At 44.3% G+C, this 13952-nt stretch overlaps 1 protein-coding gene across 6 annotated transcripts in view; it reads right to left on the reverse strand.

Annotated features, from left to right (window-relative positions):
- Positions 1–671: 671 nt before the first annotated feature.
- The window catches only part of LOC130290662 (P2Y purinoceptor 4-like), a 28843-nt gene continuing 15562 nt past the window's right edge, over positions 672–13952 (reverse strand). For 2 of the 6 annotated variants that reach the window (XM_056538589.1, XM_056538588.1), the window contains one exon: positions 672–2491. In XM_056538589.1, the coding sequence (XP_056394564.1) occupies positions 842–2434 (1593 nt within the window). In that variant the 5' untranslated portion in view covers positions 2435–2491 and the 3' untranslated portion in view covers positions 672–841. The other 4 variants (XM_056538587.1, XM_056538591.1, XM_056538590.1 and 1 more) reach the window with 4 other exon arrangements.

Genomic DNA, 13952 nt, shown 5'->3' on the forward strand with positions numbered 1-13952 from the left:
CAACAGCACTTAGTACAGTTGGTGTACTGAGGACTGAGAAATCTTTATATTGTAGCTGGAAGAAGACATGTCATCTGGATCAGATGAGGAAGAAAAGGAAAGACAACAGAGAAGACGTCACTCAGGTCACAGATATCTATGTGTATTCTCCTGACTGTTTCCCATCAGCTTGTAAGTCATTTGTAAGTTCTGCAGGGATGATGGGTGAAACTGTACTCATGCTTGACTCTCCAGCTGTTACAAAATTACAACTCCCATAATGCCTGAGACTCCAGGCATAATGTGAGTTGTAGCTTTGCAGCAGCTAGGGAGCCACTTGAACCAAAATGACCATCAGTAGGATCATTGTGTGTCTTCAGAAAGTGTGTTTTGAAGTTATCTATTTTTGTTTTGGTGTTGTGTACGAGTGAGATATTTATGATAATATCGCACGGGGGGGTTGATAAATTTGGAGCATGTAAGCAAAAAACAGTAAATGACTTTAGAACACTACTTTGTATGACTCCTCCTCTGCAACTTTTCAGTTGCGCAAAAAAGGTGTGACTTTTTTAAATGTACTCCATGGAGTGGCTACAAGCCAATACATTTTGAAATCCAAGTAACAAAATTTTGTACAGAAACTTCAAAGCAAAACAGCAAACTAATGTAATAAAGGAATAAAAATTATGATTTATTATGTTTTATATACTAAATGGTAAGTTAACTGTATTTAATATAGACATGTTTATGGCTGCTGTAAAACCAAGACAGAGATCCAGTATAAAAGTCTTATGTCTGATTTCTTACAGTTTCTTCTCTGTCCACTTCTCTCTTACTCGAGAGCATTGCTATGTTCATTTATTTACATATTTGGAAGGCTTTGCAGGGTCTTCTCCCCAGCAGTATCCTCATTGGAATTAGGCCACACACACTGTGTGTCCTGGTGAATGGAGGCCAGTAAATTCCAGGATGAGCGGCTGTCTACTTCATGGGAGTTCTCTTCCAGACTACTTTCTTGTGGCTCCTCTGAATCTTTCATTTTTCTCAAACTCTTGCGGCCTCTGCATAGTCCAGTGTTCTTCTTTCTTTCTGATTTTTGTTTATGTTTTTTCCAGTCAACATCAATATTAATCTCCTGGCACTGAATCACATTTATATCTTCTATACATTCACTTTGAAGATTTTTTGCAGTAGTGAGCACTGCATATGTTCTACTCTCAGTGTCTTTCACAAAGTTGTCTCTTTGGTTTTTATTTGACTTAGACTTTCCAAAGCTTTCCATTGCTCTATTGTCAATCTTGTTTTTCGTTACACTCTTTTCCTCAGTTACCTCCCCTTTTTCCGCCTTAACAACCAAGAGTTTGCCTAAGCTACCACTGGCATTAGTGTTTTCAGCCGAAATAACAGCTAGACCAGTCTGCTTTCTGTGTGACAAGGGCTGTGATTCCCTGGCAGGGAGGCGTCTTAGACAAGGACAAGAAAGCTTTTTTAAAGCTGAAGTCAGTCTCCTATGATAATTATCACTGGCCAGGAAGTACAAGACAGGATCAAAGCAGCTATTGGCACTGGCCAAAGGGCGAGTTATCTTGTATATTAAATTTATCACATTGAGTAGTTGGCAATCTGCATCCAGCAGTCGGAAATAATAATACATTGTACGAGTTATATGAAATGGAAGGAAACAGATGACAAACACTGTAAGAACCACAACAATGGTCTTAATGGATTTCTTTTTATAGGTGGGTAATGTCCTGCGAGAGCCATTTACTAATGGTTTCATTAACTCTCTAGCCATAAGTCCATAACAAATGGCAATCACGAGGCAGGGGACACCAAACAGAAGGCTCATAACAGCCGTACTGTACTCAACGTAGTTGTCAAATTCTTCAGGTCGTGTTGTGTCATGGCATAGGGTGTCATTACCCCTGGGGCTGACAGTAACAAAGATAAGATTAGGTACTAAACAGGCACTCACTAACAGCCATACCCCAACACACAACATATGAGCATATCTAGCCTTCATTCTCTGTAGAGTGAAAAGAGGGTAACAGATACCCATGTAGCGGTGCACACTGATACAGGTGAGGAACAGGATACTGCAGTACAAATTTGTGTAGAAGAGGAAGCGTACAATCTTGCATAAAGTTTCCCCAAAAGACCAGTTGTTATGATGAGCATAGTAATGGATCAGTGTAGGCAGTGACAATAGATACAAAGTGTCAGATAGGGCTAGATGAAACATATAAATTGTTGTAGGGCTCCATGGGCGCATCTGTGCAAAGAAAATCCATATGGCTGTAAGGTTTAATGGCAGACCTAGTATGAAGACTGTACTGTAAGACACTGGCAGCAAATAAAACTTAAATGACTCATTGAAGACACAGATATCTGTTCGATTAACTGTATTCTGTGGGAAGGTGGAGGAGTGGATCGTAGATGTGTAGACTTTATCCATTATATTGAGTGGAGATGAAGAGTATTTTTAACGCCAATCCCATGAGGTGTACTGGTCCTAAAAGAGAAAAACAAAAATCAAAACTGAGTATTATAAGTGGTTTCTTATACATGGTGTATTAAAACTTAGGGCAAATGAACTGAAATATAGTTCTTTCAATCAACCATAAGATCTGGATTTGTTAAGAAAGAATGAAGGTCAATAACCCAAGAAGACATATATTGTGTACTATTTGGAGTCTTAATAACTTTCTAGTAAACAGCATACTGTCAATGCCTTTTGTTGTGTCCACCATTCAGAGTTCTTACCCTAGTCCTCTCTTGGACTGCCCCATGTGCTGTGCTTCATGTCGATGATATGTCGATATATCAATATATCTGATAATATGTATATTGTAGGCTTTTAACATTCCCGATGCCATTATAGTTTTCTGGTAAAGTAAAGGTAAAAATGTTTAAATTAATTACATAGGTAATACCCTTAGATAGGTTTATACCCTTTTCCTGTGTATTTTATTCAAGTTTAATTATTACGGATTGCTTGTTCATGTGCCAGCATACCTTAAAGGGGTATTCCTGGAAAAAACATTTTATCCCCTATCCAAAGGGGGAGGGGGGCGCCACTGTGTCTCCAGTTTTGGAAACCTCTGGGTTTTTGGGTTTGGGGATGTGATGTCACACCACGCCCCCTCCATTCATGTCTATGGGAGGGGGCATAATGGCCGTCACGCCCCCTCCCATAGACATGAATGGAGGGGGCGTGGCGTGACATAGCGTCCCCAGTCCCGGAAACCCAGAGGTTTCCGAAACTGGAGTCACAGCTCCCGCATAGAATACGGGTGCTGTAGGGAGATCGCGGGAGTCCCAGTGGTGGGCCCCTTGATCAGACATCTTATCACCTATCCTTTGGATAGGGGATAAAATGTTTTTCCCAGAGTACCCCTTTAAGTGACTATTATTGGGATATCAGTAGTGAGCACCAAGTCCTTGGAAAAACATGGACACATTGGGGGGTATTTATCAATTTTGCCTGTTGACAGTTTTTTTACCCATTTTTTTTCACTTTGGTTTTTGTGGACATGCACCAAATTTATCATTTGGTGCAAGTTGTTATTAATTTTGGCTTAAATGTAGAAATCAGCTGTTCACAGCGTCTTTTACACAGAACTTACCACCACAAAGGACAGCGCATTTTACCCTGTAGAGAAGCCATTTCGGAGTCCCTCCTGCAGTATATCAGCAAGCGACATGAGTTATTTTCTTTTGTGGAGTTTATAGCCACCATGTGAAACGGATTTTATTTTCAACTTGGGTAGTTTTTTTTTTTTTTTTTTTACTTTAGTGGTCTTCAACCTGCGGACCTCCAGATGTTTCAAAACTACAATTTCCAGCACGTCCGGACAGCCATTGGCTGTCCAGGCATGCTGGGAGTAGTAGTTTTGCAATGTCTGGAGGTCCGCAGGTTGAAGACCACTGCTTTAGTGCTTATCTTTCCTGAACCTGTGTGGCCATGTCCAATGCTGGCTCAACGGAGGGTGAAGGTTCCTCAGAGGCAACTATGTCGCAGTATAGTATTGAGCAGCCCTGGAGGCGTCGATGCTTTCACAAAAAAAAAATTTTATGTATTTTTCGCCTTTACATTTTCTGACATTGCTAAGTGTGTTTTCCATGTGCAAAATTTCTTGGTAGTAAAAATTTCTTGATAGTAAAAAGGGATTACTATGATGAATTACTGACTAAAGTTAAAATCACACACAGCACCGTGTGATCTTCAGAAAGTTGTAAAAATGACAGTGGAGAAGATGCGCCAAACTTTGGCGCAAAAGACACTGCGAAAAAGTATTGCGCCAAAGTTCTGTGAAAAAAAAATCACATAAATCCTTTGATAAATACCCCCCATTGTGTTCCAGCACTGCCTGAGTGTTTGGACTGTCGAAAAATGTAAAAAAAAAACTGTAGTCTTTTATCTCACCGCCACTGCCCCAATTTGCAATGGCATGCCATGGTGTGATGTTCATATATATATATATATATATATATATATATATATATATATATATTGCATTAAAAGAAAAAAATTATAACTTTCTGGCACCAGTTGATGTAATAAATATTTTAATTTTTGTTCTCTAGAATACCCTTTCACGCAATAGGAAATACATGTATGTCCTGAAAGAGGCTGCCTTGCCGCATCAGGAGATACATGTATATCCTTCTGACAAACTGTCACCTCACAGCCTCTGTTGTCATGGTTACAGAAGTCGATCAGTGTCACGCTAGCATACCGTATATACTCGAGTATAAGCCGAGTTTTTCAGCACGATTTTTCGTGCTGAAAACACCCCCCTCGGCTTATACTCGAGTGAACTCTCCACCCGCAGTGGTCTTCAACCTGCGGACCTCCAGAGGTTTCAAAACTACAACTCCCAGCAAGCTCGGGCAGCCATCGACTGTCCGGGCTTGCTGGGAGTTGTAGTTTTGAAACCTCTGGAGGTCCGCAGGTTGAAGACCACTGCGGTCTTCGACATCATTCAGCCCCCTCTCACCCCCTTTAGTTCTGTACAGTACTCGCCTCCACTCGGCGCTGGTCCGGTGCTGCAGGACTGTCCGGTGAGGAGGTCGTCCGGTGGGATAGTGGTTCCGGGCTGCTATCTTCACCGGGGAGGCCTCTTCTAAGCGCTTCGGGCCCGGCCCCAGAATATTCACGTTGCCTTGATGACGACGCAGAGGTACGTTCATTACCAACGTCCTTCTGCGTCATCGTCAAGGCAACGCCTCTATTCTGGGCCCGAAGTGCGGAGAAGAGGCGCCCCCGGTGAAGATAGCAGCCCGGAACCACTATCCCACCGGACGACCTCCTCACCGGACAGTCATGCAGCACTGGACCAGCGCCGAGCGGAGGTGAGTACAGAACTAAAGGGGGTGAGAGGGGGCTGGATGATGTCGAAGGCCGCAGTGGTCTTCAACCTGCGGACCTCCAGAGGTTTCAAAACTACAACTCACAGCAAGCCCGGACAGCCGATGGCTGCCCGTGCTTGCTGGGAGTTGTAGTTTTGAAACCTCTGGAGGTCCGCAGGTTGAAGACCACTGAGGGCGGATAGTTCACAAGAGGATGATGACAAGAGGATGATGACAAGGGGATGATGAAGGGGGGTGTGTGGGATGATGACAAGGGGATGATGAAGGGGGGTGGGGATGATGACAAGGGGATGATGACAAGGGCATGATGAAGGGGGGGTGTGGGATGATGACAAGGGGATGATGACAAGGGGATGATGACAGGTGATGATGATGAGAGTCTGGATGATGACAGGGTGATAATGATGAGGATGTTAATGACGGGGGTCTGGATGATGACAGGGGGGGATGATGTATTTCCCACCCTAGGCTTATACTCGAGTCAATAACTTTTCCTGGGATTTTGGGGTGAAATTAGGGGCCTCGGCTTATATTCGGGTCGGCTTATACTCGAGTATATACAGTACGTATAATACAGTATTGTACCGATGTATACTGCCCTGTATTATAAGTGCAATCAGGAGATTGCACAGTAAAGTAATAGAAATGTGGAAAAAATTGATAAAAATAATATAAAAAAAAAAAAAAATATGTATTTAATATAGATAGATATATAGATAGATAGATGCAAATCAAAAAATGTTGCAGTATCTTGTAATACCTTTTTTATTGGACTAACAGAATTTTGTAGAGACAAGTTTTGGGATTCTTCCCTTTATCAAGCCCAAAGCAAGCCTTGATAAAGTCTCTACAAAATTCTGTTAGTCCAATAAAAAAGGTATTACAAGATACTGCTAATTTTTTTGAATTGCATCTGCATCACTGGACTAATTCATTTTTGTAAAACTCAAAGGGTTAATAAATGTCTTAAATGTTATTCTGAATACTTTGAGGGGTGCAGTTTAAAAAAAAAAAAAAAGTGATATATGGTGGTATCTAACATATAATCCCCTCAAATCCACTTCAGAACTGGTCCCTAAAAAAATCTGAGTTTGAAATTTTCTCGCAAATTTGTATAATTGCTGCTAAGCTTATGAACCTTCTAAAATCCTAAAAAAAAGTCAAAGAATGTTTAACAAATGATGCTAACATAAAAGAGATATTTTGTAGCAGATATGAATTAAAGGGGTACTCCGGTGAAAACCTTTTTTCTTTTAAATCAACTCGTGGCAGAAAGTTAAACATATTTGTAAATTACTTCTATTAAAAAATCTTAATCCTTCCTGTACTTATTAGCTGCTGAATACTATAGAGGAAATTCTTTTCTTTTTGGAATGCTCTCTGATGACATCACAAGCACAGTTCTCTCTGCTGACGTTATTATAATAATAATAATAATGCTTTATTTATTGTTGTCCCTAGTGGGATTTGAACTCAAGTCCCCAGCGCTGCAAGGCAGCAGTGCTAACCACTGAGCCACCATGCTGCCCTTAGCATACATCTGCTATGCATGGTAGCTAAAATGGACAGAGATGTAAGCAGAGAGCACTGTGCTCATGATGTCATCAGTGTTTTAAAAAGAAAGGAATATCCTCTGTAGCATTCAGCAGCTAATAAGTACTGGAAGGATTAAGATTTTTTAATAGAAGTAAATTGCAAATATGTTTAACTTTCTGGCACCAGTTGATTTAAAAGAAAAAAGGTTTTCACCGGAGTACCCCTTTAATTATTCAATTATGTGGCATGATTATTTTTCATACAAGCAGACAATTTGAAATCTAGAAATATGCTACTTTTTCACAAAAAAACACTTGAGTATATCAACCAAAATGTGTCACTAATACAAAGTACAATATGTCACAAAAAACTATCTTGAAATCGCTTGGATGAGTAAAAGCATTTCAAAGTTATAACCACATAAAGTGACATATCAGTTTCAGGGCTGCCATCAGAAATTTCGGGGCCCCTTACACAACTCAAGGCCTGTGCCCCCCCCCCCAAACCCCCTTGGCCTGCCCCCCAATTTTATTTTATCTTCTAGATATATATTTCTAATTAGATTAGAGCATTCATGGAGGGGGTGTGCCGGCTGCGGCTTCCTGTGGGGTACAGACATCAGCCCCGGGGCCCCGTGCAGGAGATCACAAGGGGCCCAATGCTCAGACCCCCCGCGATCTATAACTTGTCCTCTATCCTTGGATAGAGGATAAGTTATTTTTTACCAGACTACTCCTTTAACCCCCTTCCAAGGCCCGGGCATTTTAGTATAAGCAACAAATTTTTTTGGTGGGGGTCTGACTGCTGAGACCCCCACCGATCACCTCAGTTGAAGTGGTTCTCCAGCTGTTGGAAAGCTAAATCTCCCATCATGTCTGGAGAGCCTCAGGCAATGGGAGTTGTAGTTTTGTAACAGCTGGAGAGACACAGATTGGACACAGTTTCACTCATCATCACTGCAGAACTTACAAGTGACTACAGCTCTGATGGGACAGTCAGGAGAATACACAATGATGTCAGTGACCTGAGTGACGTCTTCTGACTTGAGTGATATCTTCTCTGTTATCTTTTCTTCTTCATCTGGTCCAGAGACCAGGTCTTCTTCCAGCTCCATCTTCTCTGCAGAGTCTGACATCCAGACATCATTGGCTCCTGTCAGCAGATCCTCATCCTCTGCATGATGACAGTAATCATTATAACCTTGCCAGAAAGTGTACCCTAAATAAAATACTGCCCCACACTGTATCCTGAATATAATACTGCCATACACTGTACCCACTAAATATAATCCTGCCACACATTGTACCCTGAATATAATACTGCCCCACACTGTACCCTAAATATAATACTGCCAGACACTGTAACCTGAATACAAAACTGCCACACACTGTTCCCACTAAATATAATCCTGCCACACAATGTACCCTGAATATAATACTTCTATACACTGTATCCACTAAATATAATACTGCTATACACTGTACCCACTAAATATAATCCTGCCATACACTGTACCCTGAATATAATACTGCTGTACACTGTACCCACTAAATATAATACTGCTATACACTGTATCCACTAAATATAATCCTGCCACACACTGTAACCTGAATATAATACTGCTGTACACTGTACCTTGAATATAATACTGCCACACACTGTACCCTAAATATAATACTGCCCCACACTGTACCCACTGAATATAATCCTGCCAAACACTGTACCCTGAATATAATACTGCTATACACTGTACCCTAAATAAAATACTGCCCCACACAGTACCCACTAAATATAATACTGCCCCACACTGTACCCATTAAATATAATCCTGCCACACACTGTACCCTGAATATAATACTGCTATACACTGTACCCTAAAGAAAATACTGCCCCACACTGTACCCACTAAATATAATACTGCTATACACTGTACCCATTAAATATAATCCTGCCACACACTGTACCCTGAATATAATACTGCCCCACACTGTACCCTAAATATAATACTGCCAGACACTGTAACCTGAATACAATACTGCCACACACTGTTCCCACTAAATATAAATCTGCCACACAATGTACCCTGAATATAATACTGCCACACACTGTACCCTGAATATAATACTGCCACACACTATACCCACTAAATATAATACTGCCACACACTGTACCCAGAATATAATACTGCTATACACTGTACCCTGAATATAATAATGCTATAAACTGTACCCTGAATATAATACTGCTATACACTGTGCCCACTAAATATAATCCTGCCACACACCGTACCCTGAATATAATACTGCTATACACTGTGCCCACTAAATATAATACTGCCACACACTGTACCCTGAATATAATACTGTTATACACTGTACCCATTAAATATAATCCTGCCACACACTATACCCACTAAATATAATACCTCTTATCCTCTGTGTCCTCATCATTCCTCATCACCCCCATAACCCCCGCCAAACCTCTCCTCATCACTACTATAACCCCCCCCCCCGCAGCTCTCCTCATCACTACTATAACCCCCCGCACCTCTCATCACTACTATAACCCCCCCCCGCACCTCTCATCACTACAACCCTACAACCCCCCCGCACCTCTCCTCATTACTACTATAACCCCCCGCATCTCTCCTCATCACTACTATAACCCCCCGACACCTCTCCTCATCACTACTATAACCATCCAGGCACCTCTCCTCATCACTACTATAACCCCCCCCCCCGCACCTCTCCTCATCACTACTATAACCATCCACGCACCTCTCCTCATCACTACTATAACCCCCCCCACACCAACCCCCCTGCACCTCTCCTCATCACTACTATAACCCCCCTGCACCTCTCCTCATCACTATTATAACTCCCCGGCACCTCTCCTCATCACTACTATAACCCCCCCCCCCGCACCTCTCCTCATCACTACTATAACCCCCCCACACCTCTCCTCATCACTACTATAACCCCCGGCACCTCTCCTCATTACTACTATAACCCCGTGCACCTCTCCTCATCACTACTATAACTCCCCCCCGCACCTCTCCTCATCACTACTATAACCCCCCACACACCTCTCCTCCTTACTACTATAACCCCCCTGCACCTCTCCTCATCACTGCTATAAACCCCCCGCACTTCTCATCACTACAACCCCCCGCACCTCTCCTCATCACTACTATAACATCCACGCACCTCTCCTCATCACTACTATAACCCCACCCCACACCTCTCCTCATCACTACTATAACCCCCCCGCACCGCTCCTCATCACTACTATAACCATCCACGCACCTCTCCTCATCACTACTATAACCCCCCCACACCTCTCCTCATCACTACCATAACCCCCCCCGCACCTCTCCTCATCACTACTATAACCCCCCCTGCACCTCTCCTCATCACTATTATAACTCCCCGGCACCTCTCCTCATCACTACTATAAACCCCCCCGCAACTCTCCTCATCACTACTATAACCCCCCCACACCTCTCCTCACCACTACTATAACCCCCTGGCACCTCTCCTCATCACTACTATAACCCCCCGGCACCTCTCCTCATCACTACTATAACCCTGTGCACCTCTCATCATCACTACTATAACCCCCCCCCCGCATCTCTCGTCATCACTACTATAACCCCCACACACTTCTCCTCATCACTACTATAACCCCCCTGCACCTCTCCTCATCACTACTATAACCCCCCCGCACCTTTCATCACTACAACCCCCCGCACCTCTCCTCATCACTACTATAACATCCACGCACCTCTCCTCATCAATACTATAACCCCACCCCACACCTCTCCTCATCACTACTATAACCCCCCCCCGCACCTCTCCTCATCACTACTATAACCCCCCCGCACCTCTCCTCATCACTACTATAACCCCCCCTCGCACCTCTCCTCATCACTACTATAACCCCCCCTGCACCTCTCCTCATCACTACTATAACCCCCCTTCATCTCTGACCACCCCCATAACACCCCCCTGCACCTCTCATCACCCCCATAACACCCCCTGCACCTCTCATCACCCCCATAACACCCCCCTGCACCTCTCATCACCCCCATAACCCTCCTCTCATCACCCCCATAACCCCCCCTGCATCTCTCATCACCCCCATAACCCCCCCTGCATCTCTCATCACCCCCATAACCCCCCTGCATCTCTCATCACCCCCATAACCCCCCTGCATCTCTCATCACCCCCATAACCCCCCTGCATCTCTCATCACCCCCATAACCCGCCCTCTCATCACCCCCATAACACCCCCCCCTGCATCTCTCACCACCCCCATAACACCCCCCTGCACCTCTCACCACCCCATAACACCCCCTGCACCTCTCATTACCCCCATAACCCCCCCTCTCATCACCCCCATAACCTCCCCATGCACCTCATCACCCCCATAACACCCCCTGCACCTCTCATTACCCCCATAAACCCCCCTCTCATCACCCCCATAACCCCCCTGCATCTCTCATCACTCCCCCTCTCATCACCCCCATAACCCCCTCTCATCACCCCCATAACCCCCTCTCATCACCCCCATAACCCCCAGCATCTCTCATCACCCCATAACCCCCCTCTCATCACCCCCATAACCCCCCTGCATCTCTCATCACCCCCATAACACCCCTGCATCTCTCATCACCCCCATAACACCCCCCTGCATCTCTCATTACCTCCAATACACCCCCCTGCACCTCTCATCACCCCCATAACACCCCCTGCACCTCTCATTACCCCCATAACCCCCCTCTCATCACCCTCATAACCTTCCCATGCACCTCATCCCCCCATAACACCCCCTGCACCTCTAATTACCCCCATAACCCCCACCTCTCATCAACCCCATAACACCCCCTTGCATCTCTCATCACCCCATAACACCCCCATGCACCTCTCATCACCCCTTTAACACCCCAAGCACCCCTCATCACCATTGTAGTCTGCAAACAACCCCCCCCCTCCCCGCCCCTTCACTTACCCTGCCGCGGAGTGCGGGGTTCGGTGCAGCTGCTGCTCCTGTCACAGTGTTCCACTGCACGGGGAGGATCCGTCGGGAGGATGCTGGACTGGAGATCGCGCCGGGACAGGTCAGGTGACTGGAGTAGACGTGCATGCCTGCGTGGGGCACTTCGACTCCCATCAGCCCCTGGCCTGGCCTGTGCGGCCCTGCCGTACTTTTTAAGGGGCCCGCGTCCTAGAAAGAGTGGGCCTCATAGTCCTGCGGGCCCCCCGGACTATGAGGCCCAGTCATAGTTCTGAAGGGCACCCAGCCAGGAGTCAGTGAGTGACAGTCGCAGTCACTCACTGACAAGCCGGGGAAAAAAAAAGGTACAGGGACGTCCGGGCCCCCCTGAAGCTCCGGGCCCCATACAAGTGTATGGGTTGTACCCCCCTGATGGCGGCCCTGATCATATTTATTGTGTTCCCTGTTTTTTTTTTCCTACTCTTTTTAAAGCTACTTGTGCACAATAAATGTTAGATTTCACCATACCTGGGTATTTGAGGGGAATTCATCAATTGTTGCACTACTGTATTTTAGAGCAGAAAAGTCACGTTTAATGTTACCTCCCTGCGCCAAATTCATCAAAAATTGCACGCCACTTGATGAATTTATTGGCTCCTATGCCCATGGTACCCGTTTAGACTGCTTTACAGGGCTGAAATGTGGGTTTGTGTCTAAAAGACGTCCGCTGCGACTTTTTGTGACTTTCAGAGAAAAGTTGCACATAATGAATCAGTGTCCACTGCATAAAACTAGTGTAAAGCACTGCAAATGGTAGTTCACTTTCAAATATGATCAAAAGCAAAAGTCTCACAAAAGTCACATAAGAAATTACTGTAACTTTTTGTGCAACAATTTTAGACAAAAAAAAAAGGTTCTAAATAGCTTGATGAATTTCCCTCTTTGTTCTGCTGGACTCCACTGCACAGCTATGGGAAGATCAGAGAATATAGATACTGGAAAATAAGCATTGGGTTCAGCTTTATGTGGGACCACCAGTTTCACCAGTGAAACCTTTCTGCCCCTTTAGGTACAAAACACTAAACACGTAGGAATGCTGATTTGCCTCTCTATAATGTTCAGTTCATGACTGTTTTTGAACAAATGGGGCGGGCGCTGGTACTAAATAATTTTATCTATAGAAGTTTAATTTATTAATGGTGTGATGAGGACCCAATTTTTAGTACCTGAGCAGCTATACACGGTCACTTTGTCCAACAGCGCCAGTGCTTTTCTTATTTTTTGTATCAGAATATATATACAAAAGAAAGATCAATGGTTTGTATGCACAGAGAGATGCTTATATCATAGCATGGTTACTTTACTCTGGAACATGTAAGGTCATTGGAGGAAATTTATCAAAACCTGTCAGAGGAAAGGTTGCCCAGTTGCCCATAGCAACCAATCAGATCGCTTCTTTCACTTTGCAGAGGCCTTGTTAGAAATGAAAGAAGCGATCTGATTGGTTGCTATGGGCAACTGGGCAACTTTTCCTCTGGACAGGTTTTGATAAATCTCCCCCATTGTGCTTCCATCCTAAAGCCCCTTTTACACAGAACGATTATTGGCCAAATTTGTGAAAACACTCATTCCCCATACTTGACCTGTGAAAAAGGGTCAGTGATCAGATAATTTATGCAGCCAGGAAAATCATCGTTATCAGCCGATCAATGAGATCAATGTTAAGGAGACCTGCTTGGCCAACATGACTTCTTATGTAGCATGTGGGATCTATAGGCCCCAGGTATAAGGTGTGCATGGACCTACTCCATCACTGGCTGATCATCTGCTGCATGAGCCTTCCTAGGAGCGCTTGTTCCCAATAAGCGTCCTGTGTAAACAGGCCAGGGATCAGCCGTTGAACAAGCATTTATATATCAAGTATATCAAGTATCATCAAGATCAGCACTTCTTGCAGAGAGCCCATAGAACAGCGCACTCACTCACACTGTACGGTAAAGGACCTTCCTGATGATGTAATCAAAGGTCCTTTCACATACAGCGTACAAAGAGGAGGTGGAGGTAATAGA

Source organism: Hyla sarda, chromosome 9, assembly GCF_029499605.1.
Source record: "Hyla sarda isolate aHylSar1 chromosome 9, aHylSar1.hap1, whole genome shotgun sequence".
Taxonomy (NCBI): domain Eukaryota; kingdom Metazoa; phylum Chordata; class Amphibia; order Anura; family Hylidae; genus Hyla; species Hyla sarda.